Source organism: Pituophis catenifer, unplaced genomic scaffold (genome assembly GCF_029215685.1).
Source record: "Pituophis catenifer annectens isolate HBS135680 unplaced genomic scaffold, rPitCat1.0.hap2 SCAF_3, whole genome shotgun sequence".
NCBI classification, from domain to species: Eukaryota; Metazoa; Chordata; class Lepidosauria; order Squamata; family Colubridae; genus Pituophis; species Pituophis catenifer.
Genome location: NW_027256883.1, coordinates 1,345,419 through 1,368,417, shown reverse-complemented (window position 1 = coordinate 1,368,417; position 22,999 = coordinate 1,345,419). Strand labels below are relative to the sequence as shown.

The 22,999-nt window shown below is 49.0% G+C and overlaps 1 protein-coding gene across 1 annotated transcript in view; it reads right to left on the bottom strand.

Annotated features, from left to right (window-relative positions):
• Nucleotides 1-86: 86 nt before the first annotated feature.
• The window catches only part of TONSL (tonsoku like, DNA repair protein), a 33,101-nt gene continuing 10,188 nt past the window's right edge, over nt 87-22,999 (bottom strand). The window contains exons 9-26 of the mRNA XM_070940176.1: nt 21,788-21,940; nt 20,597-20,722; nt 19,662-19,857; nt 17,524-17,585; nt 17,089-17,178; nt 14,717-14,789; nt 14,033-14,196; nt 12,639-12,762; nt 11,102-11,766; nt 10,939-11,009; nt 7,707-7,863; nt 7,305-7,383; nt 5,515-5,816; nt 3,704-3,875; nt 2,516-2,694; nt 2,312-2,385; nt 1,119-1,252; nt 87-280 (exon numbers count right to left, since the gene is read on the bottom strand). Of these exons, the coding sequence (XP_070796277.1) occupies nt 87-280; nt 1,119-1,252; nt 2,312-2,385; nt 2,516-2,694; nt 3,704-3,875; nt 5,515-5,816; nt 7,305-7,383; nt 7,707-7,863; nt 10,939-11,009; nt 11,102-11,766; nt 12,639-12,762; nt 14,033-14,196; nt 14,717-14,789; nt 17,089-17,178; nt 17,524-17,585; nt 19,662-19,857; nt 20,597-20,722; nt 21,788-21,940 (3,015 nt within the window). The remainder of the gene's footprint in view (nt 281-1,118; nt 1,253-2,311; nt 2,386-2,515; nt 2,695-3,703; nt 3,876-5,514; nt 5,817-7,304; nt 7,384-7,706; nt 7,864-10,938; nt 11,010-11,101; nt 11,767-12,638; nt 12,763-14,032; nt 14,197-14,716; nt 14,790-17,088; nt 17,179-17,523; nt 17,586-19,661; nt 19,858-20,596; nt 20,723-21,787; nt 21,941-22,999) is intronic.

Below are 22,999 nucleotides of genomic sequence, written 5' to 3'. Positions count from 1 at the left end.
GATGGGGCACGCAGCCACTCGTGTCCCCGACTCCTCGATCCTCCATCGACCGACCGACCTCCCAACCTCTTCAGAAACTGCCTCTGCTAGAGACTCTGGCAGAAAAGTTTGTGGTGACGGGTGACAGAACGAAGGGAAGTGTTAGCCGGGCTGTGCCAGAGCTCGGCCACATCCCGCTGATCGCTCCTGCTTAGCTGCCGGCTGCAGAGTTGCAGCTGACCCACCAGGGAGGAGAGCTTGGTCCACGTGACGGTCTCCAGGGGTCCACGGACAGAACAGCCTAAGGAAAATGGGAGGGAGAGGAAGCCTGTTAGTGGCAACTCAGCTTCTCCTGTCTCGAGCCCAGGCACCGCTCTCCCCGTTCAGCAGCAAAGGGAGCTTCAATTTATTTATTTATATTCTTATATATCGCCCGTCTCACTATCGAGCGAGGTGAGCAATGGGCAATGCCATAAATAGGACAATAAAATAATTACAAACAGGAAAACACTTGAGCACAGGAAGTTGAAACATGTAATTAAAACATTGGAGAGACAAATAAAACTGTTGAAATGAACAGCAGATAGAAATGGGAAACTTGTAAAGTGTTGCCCAGTTTCTTTCAGTGGCATCCTTACTCCATTGTGGAGCAACTCCAGAAGCCAACTGGCAACGGAGGAAAAATGGATCTGAATCTGTTCATTACATTTGTATGATTTCCTTTGGATCCTTCCTAGAAGGAAGTGAATTTGGGACCTGGGCTGTGAAAGAGCAGGCCGACCTATTCCTTCCTTTTTGTGAAGGATGGACACAAATAAAAGAATATTTGTAGCTCAGGGTTGAAATGGGTCCTGGGTGCTCTCTGAGCCTTGGTTATTTTCTTGCAGAAGTTTCATTACCAAACTAGGTAATGCCATCAGTGCTTGTAAGGAACGGGATTTGAACAAACCCCATTCCTTACCAGCATTGATGGTGTTAACTAATATGGTAATGAAATGTCTGCAAGGAAACACCAAAGGCTTCTCAGAGTAGATAGAGGCTGGAGATACCCATTGTGTTACACTACTTAGCTATAGGGCAGAGTGACAGGATGCCCTGGTTCGGGGGGCAACGGCTGCAGAAACCCCTAGTGAGCTCACCAGCCAGGCTAAGGAACTGGAGTCCCCGCTTCCGCTCCTCCAGGGTGACCAGCAGAGTCCGGAGACCAAGGATGCCGATGGCGGGGTTTGCCGACAGGTCCAGCGAGACTAAGGACAGGCAAGCGAGGAGGCTCCTGTGGAGAGAACAACCTCTTGAGTGGTGGATGTGAGTTAACTGAATACCAGAATCGGAAGGGACCTTGGAGGTCTTCTAGTCCAACCCCCTTCTGTGGCAGGAAGCCCTATACCAGGGTTTCCCAACTTTAAGACAGGTGGACTTCAATTCCCAGAATCCCTGTGTAGGCTGGGGAATTCTGGGAGTTGAAGTCCACCCGTCTTAAAGTTCCGACGGTTGAGAAACACTGCCCTATACCATTCCAGACAAGGGCCTGGCTCAGAGGAGGGGTCCGCAGAGCTGCCTGAAACCACAAGTCCAGCCCCACTGGGAAGGAGACCCCAATCCTTCCACTTAAGAGGACTTGCTTGCTTTTGGTTCCAGCTGTAGAGAATAGAGTAGAAATAGAAATAGAAGTAATAGAGACAGAAATAGAAATAATAGAATGGAGAATAGAATAGAATAGAATAGAAATAGAAATAGAAAAGAAAAGAATAGAAATAGAATAGAATAGAATAGAATAGAATAGAATAGAATAGAATAGAATAGAATAGAATAGAATAGAATAGAATAGAATAGAATAGAGCTGGAAGGGACCTTGGAGGTCTTTTAGTCCAGCCCCCTAGTCAAGCAGGAGACCCTCTACATTTCAGATAAGTGACTATCCAATCTCTTCTTAAAAGCCTCCAGTGTTGGAGCACCCACAACTTCCGGTGGCAAGCAGTTCCACTGATTTAATTGTCCTCACTGTCAGGAAGTTTCTCCTCAATTCCAGGTTCCTTCTCTCCTTGATGAGTTTCCATCCATTGTTTCTTGTCCTGCCCTCAGGGGCTTTGGAAAATAAGTTGACCCCCCTCATTTTCCCACCCAAAAGCGCAGAGAACATCCCCTGTTGAATGGCAACGAGGAGGGCTACAAGCGTAGCAGAACCAAACAGTTGCCCCCAAGACAGCCTGGGGAGATGGTCCCTGCGACCATTCAGGGTCTCTGAGCCAAGAATATCAGGGTTTGCTTGTTTCTCCAGACTTCCTTCTTCTGCATCCTCACACCCACAACTGAGCAACTGCAGCCTTCTTACCTTGCTAGCTCTGATACATCGTCGTCATCCAGGTGATTCCCCGAGAGTCCCAGGTGGGTCAGAACACAGCCTTCCTGTCCCGAGAAGATTCAGAATTGAGTCTGGGGGGGGGGGTCCTGTGTGTTTGATCTTCTCTCCATTCCCCAAATTCCACAGCGCAGACAGCCGCCCCCCCACCCCCTCGGGCGATCAGAGAGCACCAACCTGCGTCAGATACCTGACCACGGCGTCCCTCAGCTGTGGCCGGTCCCCCGCCCTGGGTTCCAGGGAGCCCATCTCCAGATGGGTCAGCGATTCGAAGGGCAGGCTTTTCAGCAGCACCCCAAGGCCACGGGAGCCCAGGGCATTGTGGGACAGAGTGAGTCTCTTGAGGTGCACGGCTCCTGCCAGGAAACAGGAGGAGGGGAACATCTCCAGATGTTTGAGGGTGAGAACATAGCACACATGTACCATCTGGAACGAGCTCCCCCCGGAGATACGGAGGATCCCGGACCTGCGCACGTTTCATCGTGCTCTCAAAACTTTTTTATTTCAGCAGGCTGGCCTGGCCTAACTCTCCTCTTTTAAATTTTTAATTCGTTTAATTTTATAAATTGGGTGTTTTAATCTGTGATTCGGCCAAAATATTTAATAATAATAAGGGATTATAATAATAAGGGATTTTTAATATTTGTATTATCTGTGTTTTATCTTGGCTGTTCACCGCCCTGAGTCCTCCGGGAATAGGGCGGTATAGAAATTTGATTAATAATAATAATAATAATAATAACATGTAGGAGAACAAGGGACTTTTGAGCCACACCATTGCTGGACTTTTTAGCTTCGGGAGGGGCTCATTGTCCCCCGATCCTCAAGCAAAACCCCTTGGGTTGGTTTGTTTTTTAAAATTACTTATACATTTTTCTTTAACATATACGAGTGCTTAATAAACAGTGTATTGTCTGAGTCAATTTACATATACATAATAATAGTAATAATAATATTCTTTACTTGCATATGACAGTGTTCTTCCAATTTCTAATTTCTACCGTTATTATCTAGGTGTTGGTAAAACAAATCCAAAGCTAAAAAATATTCTGTATCTTCTTTGTCCTTTATCTTTAATGTTAACCTATCCATTTTCACACAATCTAATGTTTTTTAAAATTATATTTTCATCTGAAGGAGTTTCCTCATTTGTCCAATGTTGTGCAGATACAATTCTCGCTGCTGTCAAAACATGTAATATTAAGTATGCGTTCCCTTTGTCCTATTTCTCTGGCAGAAATATTTCTGGTTTTAAGTCTAACCCCCACCCCCACCCCCGGGTTCTGAAGACCTCCCCTTCACCCCTTGTCTTTCTTTCGGTAGCCAGAAGGGTCCCTGAACACCCCTCCCGTCCCTTCTTCCTACCTTTCAAGGCGTTGGCCAGCAGGAGAGAGTGAGGCTCCAGGAAGGTGGTGCCAAGGCCGCAGGCTTGCAGTCGAAGGGTGCCCAAAACAGGACACGCCTGGACCAGCGAGGCCAGAGACTGGGAGCTGCCGTCACCCAAGGGGTTCAAGCTGAGATCCAGCTCTTCTAAGTTCTGGAACGAGGAAAGGGGGTGAAGGGACAGCCAAGCACTTGCCAGGAAAGCTAATAATAGTAGCTGATAGAATCTTTGTAGCTTGGGGTTGAACTGTGGGGTCCTTGGTGCTCTCTGAGCTTGTGGTTCTCTTGCAGACGTTTCGTGACCCAACTAGGGAACATCATCTGCACTAGAAGGGAGGTGGGGCTAGGAATGGAAGTGGTGATGGTAGAGGAGGAGGAGGAGGACTGTGAGGTTCTTGGGCCTCTCTGAGCTTGGTAGTTTTCTTGCAGACATTTCATGACCCAACTAGGTAACATCATCAATGCTAGAAGGGAGTGGGATTTTAGGAATGGTAGTCATGGTGGTAGAGGAGGAAGAGGAGGAAGACTGGATGTCCTGGGTGCTCTCTGAGCTTGGTGGTTTTTCTTGCAGACGTTTCATGACCCAACTAGGTAACATCATCAGTGATCCTTCCCTCCCTCCCTCCCTGGTCTTTGGTGCTCTCTGAGCTTGGTGGTTTTCTTGCAAGCATTTCATGACCCAACTAGGTAACATCATCAGCGGTGTCTTTCTTTCTTTCTTCCTTCCTTCCTTCCTTCCTTCCTTCCTTCCTTCCTTCCTTCCTTCCTTCCTCCTTCCTTCCCTTCCCTTCCCTTCCCTTCCTTCTTCCTTCCTTCCTCCCTCCCTGGTCTTTGGTGCTCTCTGAGCTTGGTGGTTTTCTTGCAAGCATTTCATGACCCAACTAGGTAACATCATCAGCGGTGTCTTCCTTCCTTCCTTCCTTCCTTCCTTCCTTCCTTCCTTCCTTCCTTCCTTCCTCCTTCCTTCCCTTCCCTTCCCTTCCCTTCCCTTCCTTCTTCCTTCCTTCCTGCCTCCCTGGTCTTTGGTGCTCTCTGAGCTTGGTGGTTTTCTTGCAAGCATTTCATGACCCAACTAGGTAACATCATCAGCGGTGTCTTCCTTCCTTCCTTCCTTCCTTCCTTCCTTCCTTCCTTCCTTCCTTCCTTCCTCCTTCCCTTCCCTTCCCTTCCCTTCCCTTCCTTCTTCCTTCCTTCCTCCCTCCCTTCTCTTTGGTGCTCTCTGAGCTTGGTGGTTTTCTTGCAAGCATTTCATGACCCAACTAGGTAACATCATCAGCGGTGTCTTCCTTCCTTCCCTTCCCTTCCCTTCCCTTCCCTTCCCTTCCCTTCCCTTCCCTTCCCTTCCCTTCCCTTCCCTTCCTTCTTCCTTCCTTTCCATCTTTTCCATGCCTTTTTCCCTTCCTTCCCTCCCATCTCATTCATCCATCTTCTCAAAGGTGTTAAGGAAATAGGGTACTGACTTCCCAAAGGCCACCGGACTTTCTTGTTTATTTTGCTTCTGACTTCTCATCCGAGAAGCTTCTGCAGTTCCCCAGTTCAATTCCTCTTCATCTTCCTGGATGAGAAGCAAACCTCCTTCAAGGCAAAACCTCCAAGAGACTCCAGTGGCCTTTTGAAAGAAGCACCTGTGGGACAATGGTGACCTGGATGGTGGAGAGTCTACATGGACCTTTTCCCTCGATTTCCTTTCCCTCCTTAGCATCTCAGCCCAGGTGACCATTTATGAATGGAAGCCTTTAAATTAAATGCAGGCTCGGCTTTGCTTCCTGCAGAACATGCCACTTCTACGGTACCTGGAAGGTAAATGAGCCGGGGAGGCCCGCAGCCAACTTCTGCAGCCCGTCGGGGCCCAGCCGGTTGGCCGAGAGATCCAGGCGCTTCAGCCCAGGGATGGTCCCCAGCGTGGCCTGGAGCTCCTCGGCCGAGTCGTCCCCCAGCCCAGTCCCAGAGAGGCACAGCTGGCGGAGGGAAGCCTGCAGCTTGAGGGCCCGCAGGAGAGGGCGCAGGTGGCGGTGGCGAAGAGCCGTGCCGGAGACGCTGAAGGACGAGGCCGATTCCTGGCGCTCCAAGAGCTTCCCCAGCAACGGGTGTTCTCCTGCAGGTCGGAGGGGGAGAAATGGACGCGGGTTAGACGAGCCGCTCGCAGGAAGGAAAAGCAGGCATGAGAGAGTAAAATGGGCATCTACCACATGGCTTCATTGTGATTTTGTTCCCCCATTAAACCACAGCTTAATGTGACTTGCAAACCAAGCCACGGTCTGATCACGGAGGAGTTTCACTGAACGGAGGAGGGGTTGGAAGTGCAGGGGAGGATTTGCAATAGGTCTTGTAAAAGGCGCTTTTAGTACCGATGGAGGAGAATATGTGTAGCTCAAGGTTGGACTGAGGAGCCCCTGGTGCTCCCTGAGCGTGGTGGTTTTCATGCAGACGTTTCATGACCCAGCTAGGGAACATTATCCGTGTTAGAAGGGAGGAGGGTTTGTGGCGAGGAGGAGGGGGAAGACTGTGGGGTCCTGGATGTTCTCTGAGCTGGATGGTTTTCATGCCAAACCAAGCAACGTCATCAGTGCTAGAAGGGAATGAGGGGGGAGGAGGAAGAGGAAGAGGAAGAAGAAGAAGAAGAAAAGAAGAAGAGGAGGAGGAGGAGGAGGAGGAGAAGGAGAAGGAGAAGAAGAAGAAGAAGAAGAAGAAGAAGAAGAAGAAGAAGAAGAAGAAGAAGAAGAAGAAGAAGAAGAAGAAGAAGAAGAAGAAGAAGAAGAAGAAGAAGGAAGCCGTTGTCTGTGAGGTCCTTGGTGCTATCTGAACTCGGTTGTTTTCTTGCAGACATTTCCTTAACCAACTAGATCCCATCATTTGTGCTTGGAAGCTGTTACCTAGTTTGGTAATGAAATGTCTGTGAAGAAACGACTGAGCTCGGAGAGCACCAAGGCTCTGACTTCTAACACAAATCTTTTAAAAGGCCCATCCAACCATAATGTTCTCACAACTGATATATCGGCCAATCTTCTCTAGCCTCGGAGGGTCACCTGGGTTAATCCTGGAGCCCAGAACGAACACAAGACGAGCCATGCTTATACGTGAGGAAGCAACATTTGAGCTGTATTCCATACAGGGAGTCCTTGACTTAAGACCATCTGTTTTGTGACCGTTCAGACATGCTCACACTGTGCTCCTGGGCACGTGCTGCCTAAACTAAGCTTTTAAAACTGTTGTGTTCCGAGGTTTGTACTCACAACTGTGCATAACATTTTAATATGGATGCTCCTGACAGGAATAAATATATCAAGAGAGAGCGCCGTGCAGAGTGGTGCGGTGGCCTAGAGGTGGAGTTCTCAACTCACAATCAGGAGGCTGTGAGTTCGAACCTAGGTAGAGGCAGATAGTTCTCTCTCTGGGCACCATGAGAATATATCTGCCGAACAAAACTCTGCATTGGCAACAGGAAAGGCATCCGGCCAGTAAAACACTCTGCTAGCTCCATTCAGTTGCCCTCACTCCACGTCACAAGGGATTATCATTAAAAGATGATGATGATGATGATGATGAAGAGAGAGCGCCGTGCAGAGGAAGGCTGGGTGCTTACCCGCGGCCAGGGTCTGGCAGGCCTTGCGGTATCTCTCCAGGAGGGGCGGCAGATCCCAGGACTGGACTTCAGCCAAGACCTGAGACAGACAAGGAGAGCGGGAAGGAACAGCCCCCTCCCCAGGAGCCCCTCCCCTTCCTTCCCTTGCACAGGGGCCCCCAGCTCAGAACGCAGAATCTCTGTTGCCATGTTAAGTGGCTCGTCCCAAGGCGCCCCCTCCTCCCCTCCTTCGGCCAGGGGCTTCCTCCATCGAGAGCACCCCAAAGCCACGTTCAGTCTTCCTACCCTTTGTAGGAACCCTACCTTTGTAGTTTGTTCCGTTTCCTGGCCCTTGGCCCCAGCCCCCTGCTACGTCCCCCAAAAGAGTGGGAGAAAGGCCTCCCCTAAGAGCTGCTTGCTCACCTCCTCGTTGCTTTGCAGGACGTCCAGGACGCTGTCCTGAGGAGCCAGCAGCGCCCCCTCCTTCTTGAGGGTCAGGCGGGGCAAGAGCCCGCAGGTCTGGTAGTAGCGCTGGGAGGCCTGCTCGGCCAGCCACGAGACCGGGCGGCTCTCGCCCTCACTGCGAGGAAGAGGAAGGACACCGCTGAGCAGAGGCTCTCAGAGGAAGGCACGCACACACGGACACACTTCTTACGTGGGGTCAGTCAGCATCATGGCTTCCCGGCCCCTGCCCCACATAATATCCAGCTATGCCAAGACAAAGTGTGTATGTGTGTCTGTCTGTAAACCCTGAGACTCTCCCACCCTGGGGAATCCGAGATAGAGCCCTTCATTCAAGACTTCTACGGGATCTACGGGACCGCCTGCTGCCACCAGTAGCCTCCCACCGGCCGGTACGCTCTCATAGAGAGGGGCTCCTCCGGGTGCCGTCGGCCAAACAATGTCGGCTGGCGGCCCGCAGGGGGAGAGCCTTCTCTGTGGGGGCACCTACTGTCTGGAACGAGCTCCCCCCGGAGATACGTAGGATCCCGGATCTGCACACCTTCCTCCACGCTCTTAAAACCTTTTTATTCCATCAGGCTGGCCTGGCCTAATTTTTCCCTTTTTAAAACACAAATTTTAATTCGTTTTTAATTTATTTTTTTGTTTTAAATTCATCTTCGGCCAAATTGTTTAATTCGGTTTTATTCTGCTTTTAAAATTTGTATTTATGTGTTTTTATCTTGTGGCTGTTCACCGCCCTGAGTCCTTCGGGAGTAGGGCGGTATACAAATCAAATAAACTATAAACTAGCTAACTATAACTATAACTTATAGCCCTTTGCCATAGCCCTTAGACTGATATCCCAGTTCACACTGCTTTTATAGCCCTCTCTAAGCGGTTTACAGAGTCAGCCTATTGTCCCCCAACAATCTGGGTCCTCATTTGACCCTCCTCGGAAGGACGGAAGGCTGAGTCAACCTCAGATCCGGGATACGGAGGATCCCGGATCTGCGCACTTTCCGCCGCGCCCTCAAAACATTCTTATTCCAGGAGGCTGGTCTGGCCTAACCTCCCTTTTTAATTGTTTTTAAATTGGTTTTATAATTGGGGTGTTTTAAATCTGGCCAAGGTATTTAATATATTTTAAAGGGTTTTTAACATTTGTATTATGTATATTTTACTTTCTGGCTGTTCACCGCCCTGAGTCCTTCGGGAGTAGGGCGGTATATAAATTTAATTATAAATATTATAAATAAAAATAAATAACCTGGAGCCTGGTGAGATTCAAACTGCCAAACAGCTGGCAGCCGGTGATCAGCAGAAGTAGCCTGCAGTACTGCACTCTAACCACTGCGCCACTGAGGCTCTTATCAATGCAAAATGCAAGTCCTCGTTTAGTGGCCACAATGGAAAACCGCCATCTTGGTTGTTAAGCAAAGTGTAGCCTAGGGAAACTGCCCCCGGGCTTAAGACGTTGCTTTCCTTTGTTTTATAGAGTGGGCAAAGTCATCAATGTAAGTGTCAACTTGCAAAGCTTTCAAGTTGCCATAAGCAGGAGGGAGGGAGAGCTGATTGATTTCCCTAACTGAAGCTGCATTCCGTAGATGCTTTCTTTCCGCAATCAGAAGGAGGGTGTTGGATTTCACAGCCAGCCAAAGTGGTTAATTGGAGAATGTGATTTATAACATGGCCAGGGAGGAGGGGAGAGACAGGGTCATAGGGGAACGTAAATCTACGTGGGATTAGTTCTAACTGCATCCGAATATTGTCGAAATGGTGCTCCTAATAAATGACTGGATTTCTTTTCTTTTGAAGTTTGGCTCATGGCTCATGAATTAATTAGGGCATCTTTCGGAAACTTCACAGCAAGAACTGGCCGTAAAGTTATTTTTCCCCCCCATCACCGTCATAAGCTCAAAAGGGTTAAATGGGGCCTGGTGGCTCAGCAGACTAAAAGCATTGTGATTAACACCAGCTGTCTGCAATTACTGCAAGTTCAAATCTCGTCAGGCTCAAGGTTGACTCAGCCTTCCATCCTTTCTAAGGTAGGTAAATTGAGGACCCAGTTTGTGGGGGCAATAAGCTGACTTTGTATAAAATATACAAAAGGATGAAGGCTATTGCTTAACGCATTGTAAGCCGCCCTGAGTCTCCGGAGAAGGGCGGCATATAAATCAATTTTTTTTAAAAAAAAATATGAGGCAGTCGCTAAATGAAGACCAGCTACAAAAGTCAAACTCAGTTGCATTTGCCAGCGGGGCAAAAGGTCCACCTCTAATGAAGACACCTCTTTTCCTTGGAGGCAGCACAGGACAGTCTACAAGGGATGGTCCCAAAAATAAAGGCAGTGGTTGCAACTGCTTTTCATGGGTGTCGTGCAGGGATGAAATCCAGCAGGTTCTGTAGAACAGGTAGTGGAAATTTTGAGTAGTTTGGAGAACCAGCAAATACCACCTCTGGCTGGCCCCAGGAGTGGGGAGGGAATGGGGATTTTGCAAAATCCTTCCCCTGCCACGCCCACCAAGCCACGCCCACAGAACCGGTAGTAAGAAAGTTTGAATTTTACCACTGGTGTTGTGCGTTGGTTCTTGGGACTCCACCCCTCCACCCCCTACCCCTGAACCTGGAGGAAAAACAGAAGGAAGCAACAAGCTTTACAGATTTGAGGCGCTGGCGGGGGGGGGTCTCTAACAACCCACCCACAGCCATCACCCTACAGCCAACGGTGAACTCGCCACAGGACAAGAGTCAAGCTAATATCGAACAAATAGTGGAATAAAATCATTTGAAAAATGGATGCGAAAAGGAAGGACGAAGTGAAACGTGAACGACCAAAATGAAAATAATCTTTTAAATTATTTTTAAGAAGAGACTAGAGACTGGACAGCCCCTTGTCTGAAATGGTCGGGGGTCTCCTGCTTGATCAGGGGGCTGGACTAGAAGACCTCCAAGGTCCCTTCCAGCTCTATTCCTATTCCTTCTGATTCTATTTCTAATAATTCTAATAATTCCGATTCCCATTCCCTTCCCTTCTATTCTATTCTTATTTTAAGTAATTAAATTGAATTGTCCCACAGCGAGTTTGCCCATTGCGGCTGGCAGGAGGCCAGTGAGAAAGCAGGCTGGGACTGGCTGGACCTCCGATCGGCCCATCCTGGAGGAAGCCGCGTGCCAAGAGGTCAGCCAGATTTCCCCTGCCCCCTGCCCTTACTTTTGTGGCACTGGAATCAGGAAGATGCTGTCCTGAACTCGAACTCGCACCCGGACAGGAGGCGACGGCAGCTGTAGAGGGAGGGGAGAGCAGAGGCTGAGGAAGCTGCTTGGGCTCCTGCCCGGCTCAGGACGGGGGGAAGGGGCTCAGCCCCAAATCTCACCTGCAGGGCACCCGAGGGTGGGCTGCCTCCCCGCCGAGTGGGGCTGCTGCCAGCTCCTTCCAGAAGGCCGCTCGGCTCAGCGGGAGGGTCTGCTCTTGGTGGGGGGCCGGCCCCTCGGCTCCTCCCCAGCAGCGTCCGGTCTAGGGTGAGGCGACTCTGGCGGGCGGGTCTCCTCCTCCTCCTGGTGTTGTCAGGGGGCTGGCAAGGAGCCCCCCCTTCGCTGTCCTCCGACCCAGAACCCCAAGCTCCGGCTGGGCTTCGGCGGGTCCTTTTGCGAGACCCCGTGCTGGGCGCCAAATCGTCCTCCAGCCAATCGTCCCCCACGTACTCCTCCTCTGGGATCAGGGCCGGCCTGGGGGGTCCCTTGTGGCGCTCGGGGCTCAGAGGGAGGCGGAGAGGGGCGCTGCCCAGCCCAAGCATGGCAGCCTGATAGTCTGCAGGGGGGGCCAGCCCTGCCTCCCCCACCGGGGTCTGCTCCAGCAGCCGCTGCTTCTTCTTCACCGGCCGCAGAGGGGCCATGTAGTCCTCTTCCGCCTCTTGATGGCGCTGCTGGGCGCCCGTAGGCTTCGGAGGGGGGCTCAGAGAGCAGGTCGCTTGGGACTCGGAAAGCTCTGCATCGAAGAGCTGGCTGGGGGTCTCTCCTCGGGGAGGTGGGGGCCGGGAACCTGTAAGGGAGTTGGGTCAAGCCCACTGTCAGGTCTCGATGTCATCTCAAATAAATTGCACTCCCAAACAATTAATCTTTGCTGAAATATTCCATTTATTGAGTACGACAGATCTGGCCCCGACTTCGTCGTAGCCGATACTAACCCTCTGACCCCCAAACCCTTCCCTTTCCATTCCCCAATTCTCCTCTTCTCATTGGCCATCTTCCAAGTCAGTCTCCCCAGCTTCTGACCTCATCCCACAGGAATGTCCCCCTCCCATCCCATCTCCTAGGGGATATTATCTACAGAGAAAATAAGTAGGTGAAAAGTCAAGCCTCGTCTCCTCCTTTTTATGGCAGCATCAGAATGCTGACACCCACGCAGTCCGAGGGTCCCAGGAAGCTCCAGGACAGGGGGTCACCTGCCTCTTTCCACTGCTGCTGTTCTTTTGGGGGGGCTGCCTATCATTTAGGGGGACAGCGAGGTCCTAACGATAGCAGCCAGGCTCTCTTGGTGATCCTGCCGTCCTCCTCTGACTTGCGGAGGAGTCTCTAAACTTGGGCAACTTGAAGACTTGTGGACTTCAACTCCCAGAATTCCCTCAAGACAGCCAGCAAGACTTGTGGACTTCAACTCCCAGAATTCCCCAGCCAGCATATGCTGGCTGGGGAATTCTGGGAGTTGAAGTCCACAAGTCTTGCTGGCTGGCTTGAGGGAATTCTGGGAGTTGAAGTCCACAGATCTTCAAGTGGCCAAGGCCGCTGTTGTAGAGAGCCAAGACAGTTCTCCAGAAGTTCTCACAGCAAGGATGGTAGACCCCCAAGTACAGCTGGCTCCTGGCCTGGAGCAACCCCCTGCCCGTCCCACCGTCCTCCTGGGCGCAGCCTCACCTGGCTCTGCCATGGTTTTCCGAAGCAAGCTCTCCATGGCCCTGCAGCGGTGGCGGGTCTCCGGATCCAGATCCTTCCCGTAGAGCTGCACCCAAGCTTGGAGGGTCCCCAGGGGGTTCAGGCCCTGAGGGAGGAGAAAACACCCGGGGGCCTCAGCCCAGGAAATTACTTCTCCCCTGCATCCCGCAGGGTCCTTCCTTCTCCACCTGGCTGCCGATAGAACAGGGCAGGCTCTGCATCCATCAGCTGGGGGGGGGGGGGAAGGAAGGGGTCCCCACTCCTCACTTTGCAAGGGGCTTTAGGGTGGGGGAGGCTTCAAGGAACAGCAGAGAGAGCCCGTTTGGTCTAGTGGTGGAGGCGCCAGGCTTGAAAGCAGGAGATGGTGAGTTCTAGTCCCGCCCCTTAGGCACGGAAGATAGCGGGGTGACTTTGGGCCGATCGCCAGGAGGCTGTGAGTTCTAGTCCCGCCCCTTAGGCACGGAAGATAGCGGGGTGACTTTGGGTCAATCACCAAGAGGCTGTGAGTCCTAGTTTTGCCTTAGGCAGGAAAGCTGGCTGGATGACTTTGGGCCAATCACCGGGAGACTGGGAATTCTAGTACTGTCTTAGGTATGAAAGCCATTTGGATGGCTTTGGGCCGATCACCGGGAGGCTGGGAATTCTAGTACTGTCTTAGGCATGAAAGCCATTTGGATGGCTTTGGGCCAATCACCGGGAGACTGGGAATTCTAGTACTGTCTTAGGTATGAAAGCCATTTGGATGGCTTTGGGCCGATCACCGGGAGGCTGTGAGTTCTAGCTTTGCCTTAGGCATGAAAGCTGGCTAGGTGACTTTGGGCCGATCACCGGGAGACTGGGAATTCTAGTACTGTCTTAGGTATGAAAGCCATTTGGGTGGCTTTGGGCCGATCACCGGGAGGCTGTGAGTTCTAGTACTGTCTTAGGTATGAAAGCCATTTGGATGGCTTTGGGCCAATCACTAGGAGACTGGGAATTCTAGTACTGTCTTAGGTATGAAAGCCATTTGGGTGGCTTTGGGCCAATCACTGGGAGACAGTGAGTTCTAGTTTGGCCTCAGCCATGGAAGCCGGCTAGGTGACTTTGGGGCAATTACACTTTCTCAGCCCAACCTACCTCACAGGGTTATGGAGAAAATAGGGAGGAGGAGGAGTTGTTTATACAAATAATCAACACAAGATAAAAATGAATAAAATACGTAATACAGCAAAGGGGCAGAGAGAGATTAGCCAGGCAGAGGACAAGCTGGCCATATGCAGAAGAAAAATCTCCAGGCCCTAATGGTGGAGAAGGGTCACCAACCTCTCAAATAAAGCCACCCCACTCCTGACACACTCAGGCTGGCCCCCCTCCCTCCCCCCGGGGGGTCTCCTCACCTTGGCATTGCGCAGCAGCACTGACGCCCCTCTCTGGACCAGGAGCTCAGCCACCTCAAAGTGGCCGCAGTTGAGGGCATCGTGCAGCGGGGTGATGCCCTCACAGCCCGGCCCCCCGGGGTCATCGATGGTGGCGCCGTGGTCCAACAGCAAGCGGACGGTCTCTGGAGGATGCAAGGAAGTCACGTCCAACGTCGTCCTCCATACGGGACAACAGAGTTGGAAGGGACCTTGGAGATCTTCTAGTCCACCCCTCTGCTCAAGCAGGAAACTCTATAGCAGTGTTTCTCAACCTTGGAAGCTTGAAGATGGGTGGACTTCAACTCCCAGAATCCCCCAGCCAGCGCTGCTGGCTGGGGGATTCTGGGAGTTGAAGTCCACCCATCTTCAAGCTTCCAAGGTTGAGAAACACTGCTATAGACCAATTCAGACAAGTGGCTGTTCCAGTCTCTTCTTAAAAACCTCCAGTGATGGAGCACCCATGACTTCTGGTGGCAAGCAGTTCCACTGGTTAATTGTCCTCGCTGTCTGGAAGTTTCTCCTTAGTTCTCGGTTGCTTCCCTCCTTGATGAGTTTCCATCCGTTGCTGCTTCTCCTGCCCTCAGGTGCTTTGGAGAACAGGTGGAGCCCCCTCTTCTTTGCTTATGGGCAGGACTCACACCCCAGCTTTCAGTCCCCACTTACCCAGGTGCCCGTGGTTGCAGGCCTCGTGAAGAGGGGTCCATCCGCAATAGTCCCGGGGGTTTACAGGATGCTCCTGGCACAGAAAGAGGAAAGTAAGGCTGGAGATTTGGGCTATAAAAGGAACATTTTTTAATTCAATCCGTGTTTGCACTATCGCTCCCCTCTGTTGGAAACTCTTCTCATAGGATTTAGAATAGAATAGAATAGAATAGAATAGAATAGAATAGAATAGAATAGAATAGAATAGAATAGAATAGAATAGAATAATTAGAATTAGAATTAATAGAATAGAATAGAATAGAATAGAATAGAATAGAATAATTAGAATTAGAATAGAATAGAATAGAATAATTAGAATTAGAATTAATAGAATAGAATAGAATAGAATAGAATAATTAGAATTAGAATAGAATAGAATAGAATAATTAGAATTAGAATTAATAGAATAGAATAGAATAGAATAGAATAGAATAGAATAGAATAGAATAGAATAGAATAGAATAGAATAGAATAGTTAGAATTAGAATTAGAATAGAAATAGAATTTTTTTATTGGCCAAGTGTGATTGGACACACAAGGAATTTGTCGTGCTGCATATGCTCTTGGAGTACATAAAGCAAAAGATACATTCGTCATTTAATTTCATTTCTAAATGAAATTTCTAAAAGCCTTGTGATTAAGAACAGCTGCCTGCAATTTACTGCTGGTTCGAATCTCACCAGGCTCAAGGTTGACTCAGCCTTCCATCCTTTCTAAGGTAGGTGAAATGAGGACCCAGTTTGTGGGGGCAATAAGCTGACTTTGTATAAATATACAAAAGGATGAAGGTTATTGCTTAACGCATTGTAAGCCGCCCTGAGTCTCCAGAGAAGGGCGGCATATAAATCAAATTTAAAAAAAAAAAAAAAATCTCCTCCTAGGGTGGACCCCCAGTTCTGACTAACTGGTAAGCAGGAAAGGAAAAAGTAACCTCTGCAGGAATTTCACAGCCTCCCTTCTGAATATTAATTCTAAATCAGGGCTGTCCAAGTTTGGGAACTTAAAGACCTGTGGACTTCAACTCCCAGAATTCCCCAGCCAGCTTAGCTGGGGAATTCTGAGAATTGGAAGACCACATCTTAAAAGTTGCAAGGTTGCACACCCCTGCCCTAATCGGCAGCACTCCAAAGACTTGCTTTGTTAGAATGCTGGCTGGCTGGGGAATTCTGGGAGTTGAAGTCCACATGTCGTAAAAGTGGCTTAAAACCTGCTCTACAGTTTTTGCCCTTTGAATAATTACTTTGGTCAACTATGAAGTGTGAGCTTAGGGGAAGGACGGGGTGCTCCTTCAGGCATGTATCTCCCACCACCACTCGCGATTCTCTAGGTAGAGACAAAAGACGTGGGCTTGAACGGGACCCGAAGCTGGGCTGAGCCAGACGGAAACAGCCCCCTCCCACCTGACTTCAAGCACAGGGCTCCCCTCTCCCCTCCCTCGGCCATCTTTCCTGCAAGCCCAAGATCAGATCTGGGCATTTTATGGCCCCCGGGATACATCTGGTTCTTTGGCTGTCCCAGTCCAGCCCTCCTGAGGTCAACTGGAACTTAGAAAATAAGATAGATGATAGGTAGGTAGGTGATAGAGAGAGAGAGAGACAGACAGATAGACAAGATGGATAGATAAATGGGTAGATGGATAGGTAAGTAGGTAATGTAGGTAGGTAGGTAGATAGATAGGTAGGTAGGTAAAGAGAGAGAGACAGACTGTGACAAAAGATGGGTAGATAGATGGGTAGATGGATAGATAGGTAGATAGATAGATAGATAGATAGATAGATAGATAGATAGATAGATGGATGGATGGATAGATAGATAGATAGATAGATGACAGACAATAGATGGATAGATAGATAGATAGATAGATAGATAGATAGATAGATAGATAGATAGATGACAGACAATAGATGGATAGATAGATAGATAGATAGATAGATAGATAGATAGATAGATGACAGACAATAGATGGATAGATAGATAGATAGATAGATAGATAGATAGATAGATAGATGACAGACAATAGATGGTTAGATAGATGGTTAGATAGATATAGATAGCGAGAGAGAGAGAGAGAGAGAGAGACAGTCAGACACATACATACATACATACATACATACATACATACATACTTACATACATAACCTTGTCATTTTTTAGTGTGGGCACACTGGCACACATTAAAAATGAAATTGTCGCCTGCTCTCCTAAGTCTGCGCATACATAACTCGCATACATAACCTGGCAGCAGAATTAAGTCCAGCCCTTTGGTTCAGTCCTGCACGGCGGTCCCAGTTTCTCGTGTGACCCCTTGGGAAAATGAATTGCCCCAGACTGACCTTCTCCAGGAAATACTGGACTTGGCGCAGGTTCCCTTCGATGCAGGCCCGGTGCAGGAGAGTCTCGCCTTTGTCGTTGCGCTGGTTCCACTGAGGAAAGGAAGAGCCCCCAATACCACGTGTGTCCTTTCCGTGGGAAAAACAAGCACCCACCCGCCATGCCAGCCCAAAGCCCTGGCGTCAAAGAAGCGCCCCACTGTAGGAGAAGGGAAGGCAGAACTTGGGGCGGAGTCAAAGGAGATATCAGCCTAGAATCCTTACATGGTCACAACTTCCCTTGAATTCCCTTGACTCTTATCTATCTCTGAGCAGGTGCTGCTAAAACTCCTGCGCATAGGCTGTCGAGTGATAAGACAGCTTAATTAGACCTTCATGGGGGGGGGATATCTTTTGCACCTGACGCCCACCCCGCCTAGTCAAAGCTTGTGGGCTGACCTTGCTGATTCTGCGCCGTCCTGGGACAGTTTTGCCGTAGCCTTCCATATCCTCCTCTTCACCTGGAAGAGAAGCAGGGGGTCAGAGGAAGGATCAGGGGCTCCAAAGTCCTGCTGGTGGACCCCCCCCCCGAGGGCTCCAAGGGAGAGACCCTCTCTAACCCCTGCAAATTCCGCTCCACACAATGTCTGTCTCTCTCTCATATACGACATCTCCCTTCTACTGTCATCCTGCTCCCCGTTAGTAGCTGCGTTTTGAGGCTGCTTTCCAGACCAACCCAAGAGAGGGTTGCCCCAAAGGTGTGGTTTTTTTTTCCAAGAGGCAACTGGACTTTCTCTTTTTTCTTTGAAGACGTTTCACTTCTCCTCCAAGAAGCTTCTTCAGCTCTGACTGGATGGTGGGGGATGGAAGGATTGATACTCCTTGCAGGCAGCTGGTCATTTGCATCCTTTTAGAACAGGGGTATCAAACTCAAGGCCACCCTGGAAATGAGCATGCAAGAAGGGACAGGAGAGGAGAAAGGGAAAGAGGAAAGAAAAAGAAGGAAAGATGGGAAGAGGGCAAGGAAGGAAAAAGGAAAGTGGGGAAGGAAGAAGAAAGGAGAATGAAGAGGGAAGGAAAAAGAAAATATAGGAAGGAAGGAAGGAGGGAAGGAAGGAAGGAAGGAAGGAAGGAAGGAAGGAAGGAAGGAAGGAAGGATTATAATGAGTGGAGGGTCTCAGGGAAGTCCCACCTTAGCACTTGGCCACCAAAGGTGCCCCCAACACAAGTGATGTGGGGCGGGCCACACCCATCCCCGGCCACCAGAGGTCAAACACAACTCTGATGCGGCCCTCAAAGAAACCGAGTTTGACACCCGTTTTAGAGAGTCCTTGAGGCCACCTGGAGGTTTACCTGCATCCTGAGGGTCACCTAAGTGGTGAAAATGGGTCTAGCGCCTTCTTGGAAGTGTTGAAAGGACTGTGTTGTAGATTGGAGATAGATGATGTCGTATCCCTCCTCCTCTGTAGACATCACCTATCTCCTGTCTACAACACAGTCCTTTCAGCAGTTCCAAAAAGACTCCACACTTATTTTCACCACTTAGGTGACCCGCAGGACGCAGGTAAACCTCCAGGTGGCCTCAAGGACTTTCTAAAAGGATGCAAACGACCAGCTGTCTGCAAGGCGTATCGGTCCTTCCGTCCCCCATTATTCGGTCAGAGCTGAAGAAGCTTCTTGGAGGAGAAGCGAAACGTCTTCAAAGAAAAACCAGAAAGTCCAGTTGCCTCTTGGAAAAAGCACCTTTGGGACAACCCTGGCCTGAATGATGGAGAATCTCCCTAGACACCAAGAGAGGGTGGATGCAGGGAATGCCACAGGGATGAAAATAAGGTTTGTTTGGTGGCTCCCTAGCCTGGTCGGCCCAGCGCTGTTGTGTGGAATCGTCTTCCTGGCTTCCTCAGTCCAGGTCCAACTCCAGGAACACAGCCAGGACTACAAGGCTGCCACTTTTGGGAGGGAGGAGCTCTTCCCTGGCAGGGGCTGGTGCCCGGCTGCTTTTGGACCGACCAGGCAGAGCCTGGGCTAACCTGGATTAAGGTGGCATCCTCATTCCTGCCTTCCTTCTTCTGCTGGAACTCACAAACGTTCAGTGACCATTTGATAAGCCAGGAAAATTGCGCCCTGCCCTTTGAGCAACTCCCAGCAGGAATGGCGAGACATAAAAACCGGACTCCTTACAACAGTTCATTTAGTGACCATTCAAAGTTAGAAGGGCACTGGAAAAGAATGCCTGTTTTTCACACTTATGACATTTGCAGCATCCATGAGATCAAAGCTCAGACTTTGGCAACTGACTCGTATTTATGACGGTTGCAGTGTCCCGGAGTCACAAGATCCCCTTTTGCAACCTTCTGACAAGCCAAGTCAAGAGGGAAGCCAGATTCATTTAACAACCGTGCTACTCACTTAACAGCTGCAGTGGTTCACTTAACAACCGTGGCAAGAAAAGTTGTAAAACGAGGCAAAACTCCCTTAAGAAATGTCTCGCTCAGCAGCAGAAACGTTGGGCTCAATTGTGGCCATAAATAGAGGACTTAGCTGCTTGTCCAGGGCCAAAAGAACCAGTCTCCTCCTACGCCACCCATGAGGCTCACCACTGTCAGAGAGCTCCAAGTCGCTGGCCTCCAAGGCCTGGCTGTTGTGCAGCTCCTCTTCCTCGCTGCTCTCCCCGTCCGAGTGACGGTCGTGGGAGGCGCAGAGTGCCTGCAGACGGGCTGACGTCTCCGCTGTGGCCGTCGGCGGGCAGCCGCATCTCTGCTGGGAGGCTTGGAGATGCCGCAAGATCTGAAGCTGGCAAAGAGCAATCGGCGTGATTGTTTTGAAAGACAGCTGTCAATCTTGAGCCAAGTCAAGTGAAGAACAAAGTATAGAGCGGCATTCTCCAAACGTGGCCTCTTTAAGACTTGTGGACTTCAACTCCCAGAATTCCCTCAAGCCTGGTGGCATTCGCTGGCTGGGGAATTCTGGGAGTTGAAGTCCACAAGTCTTTTTTTTTTTTTTTTGGTTATAATTTTTTTTTAATATTAAACATAAAAATTCAATATCTCTATGAATAGTGTACTGTCTGAGTACAGTTGTTTTTGAGAAACAGTATTAATAACAATAATATTTATAAGTATGATAAACATTAATGATAACATAACATTAATGATAATCACGTTTACTTATCCATTTTAATAAATCTTCAATATAGTTCATCATTTCCTTATGCTTTTAAGTTTCTAACTTCTGTTTCTGCTAGTTAGCCATTGATAAAACAAACCCCACGTTAAAAAGCGTTCAGTTTCTTCCTTCTCCTTAGTTTTGAATTCTAGTCTGTCCATTTCTGCACATTCTAATATTTTTTTTATAACATTTTCACCTGTAGGGAAGCAAAAGGTTTTCAAGCATGCCTTTCGGAAAAAAATCACCTTTGGGACCACGATCCTTTCCTGTTTTTCGATTTTTGCAAAATCGCCAAGACAAAAAGCGCCTTTTGCAAAAAATAAATAAATAAATAAATAAACACTACTACTCCAACCCTACTCACCTCCAGTTTGTGGTCACCGGCCTTTTGTGCAGCCTGCAGAGCGGCTTGGAAACAGGGCTCCAACTCCGGGTAGCTCTGGCCAGCCTCCTCCTTGGCCAGGGCGATGTTCAGCCAGGTCTTGCCCTCCTGGCGTGGGCAGAACAGACCAAGCTTAATAGGCATAGAACTTAGAGACACATACAGTATATGCTTTCCAGCTCCCTCTGAGCGGTTTAGAGAGTCAGCCTCTTGCTCTCAATAATCTGGGTCCTCATTTTACCCACCTTGGAAGGATGGAAGACTGAGTCATCCTTGAGCCGGTCAGGATTGAACTGCTGGCAGTGGGCAGAGTCAGCCTGCAATGTTGCACTCTAACCACTGTGCCACTTCCTTCCTTCCTTCCCACTTAGCAATAGCAATAGCACTTATATACCTCTTCACAGAGCTTCCCAGCCCTCTCTAAGCAGTTTAGAGTCAGCCTCTTGCCCCCCATAATCTGGGTCCTCATTTTACCCACCTCGGAAGGGTGGAAGGCTGAGTCAACCTTGAGAAGGTGAGAATCGAACTGCTGGCAGCCGGCAGAGTCTGCCTGCAATACTGTATTCTAACCATTGCACAATATTAAACAGTCTTTTAGCTCAGGGGTCTCCAATCTTGGGTGTTTTAAGACTTGTGGACTTCAACTCCCAGAATTCCCCAGCCAGCATATGTGCTTTAAGACTGCTGTATTGAATCATACTGTGTCCTGATTGGTTAGCTCCTTAATGTCCTTAATAGGGAGCTAGAAACATGGTTTGTTTTTTCTCTGCTGTTTTTGCTCTCTGATACCTCTGTATGCTACTGTTTGCAAATCCAGAAGAACTGTATATTGTGAATGACTACAACAAATGGTAAGAAGACTTGGTTATTGGATTATTCCTGGACTGTTGTTTTTGCTATCTCCTGCTTTATATGTGTATGACCTGGACTGTTTATTGGACTGTGCCTTATATTTCCTGAAAGTAAACACAACTCAGTGTATCCATGTGTTGACTGTGTTTATTCATAACTACTCTCAATCGCTTTCATGCACACACCCTTGCTACTCAGGGGTTACTCTGCGAATTCCTTAACAATGCTATTGTCTCAGCAACGGGGATTGGCTGGGGGAGAAAATATCCTGCAGAGGCACACCTGGAGCTCTCTTCCTCTCACACACACACACCCCGTTACCTCCAGGGGGTTCCCACGCCGCAGGGCCAGTTCTGCCTGGTAATGCTGCACTGCTCGGGCATGGTCCTTGAGGTCCCCAAAGGTGGCCGCCAAAGAGACGTGAATCACAGCCAGTTCCTGCTCTGTCCGTCCTAAAGCCTTGGCATGGCCGAGCTGAAAAAGTACCCCACCGTTTAGGGCCCTGGATATCTTCCAGAAAGAGACCTGAATCCTGCATCGGCTGGGCTCCCATCCCTCTGCCCGACCAAGCGGCCAAGATTTCATCATGACTTTTTAAAATTATAATTATTTTAATTTATTTTTATTTTTTTAACATATACATAAGTACGTAGTGAGCAGTGTATTGTCTGAGTCATTTTAGATTTACAAAATATTCATAATTCTGAAATCAATAATAGTAGTTATAATAATAATAGTACTGATCATTTACTTTATACACAATACTAATAACAATAATACTATTCAAGTATGTCTGATAATAATCTTTCAGCTTCTAACATTTGCGTCTACATGGTAATTATAATATAGTATATAGCGATATACGTAATAATATTTTCCCCATTCTAACTCCTATCTCTATTTTCTAACTCTTGGTCAAACAAGTCCTATATTAAGAAGAATTCTATATCTATCCGTCATCTCTTGCCCTTTTTAGTATTTCAATTCTTGTTACTTTTCTGACCACTCTCCCATACAGGATCCTCCCTTGGGATCTTGTATCTCCTTACATCACTCTTATTTAAACTAAGTATTTCATCCACCTCTACCTCTTCCTTTCATCACGACTTGACCCAAGTCCCAAGCTCCTCTGGTTTGGATCGGACTTCCTGCTTCTGTCCAGCCTCGGCAGCCAAGATGCTCGGTTCTAGAGCAGATAGCCAATATTCTGGCACTGGCTGCTGCCAAATTCTAAGGAATGACCGCCTGGCCCCAACTGGGAAGACTAGGGATGACTGGCCAGCTCAGGGGCAACTCTGAGGCTGATCCTCCCCGCTCCAATCATCAAGAGCAGAGGTTTTCAAACTTGGCAGCTTTAAGACTTGTGGACTTCAACTCCCAGAATTCTTAAATTCTTAAAGCTGCCAAGTTTGAAGACCTCTGATCAAGAGAGAAGCAGCTGAGCTGAGGGTCAGAATCAGGGGCAGTTGGCCTCTTTCCCTCCCCCCAACCCCCCGGATTCGTCCACAACCTTGGCCCCTGAACAGCCGGATC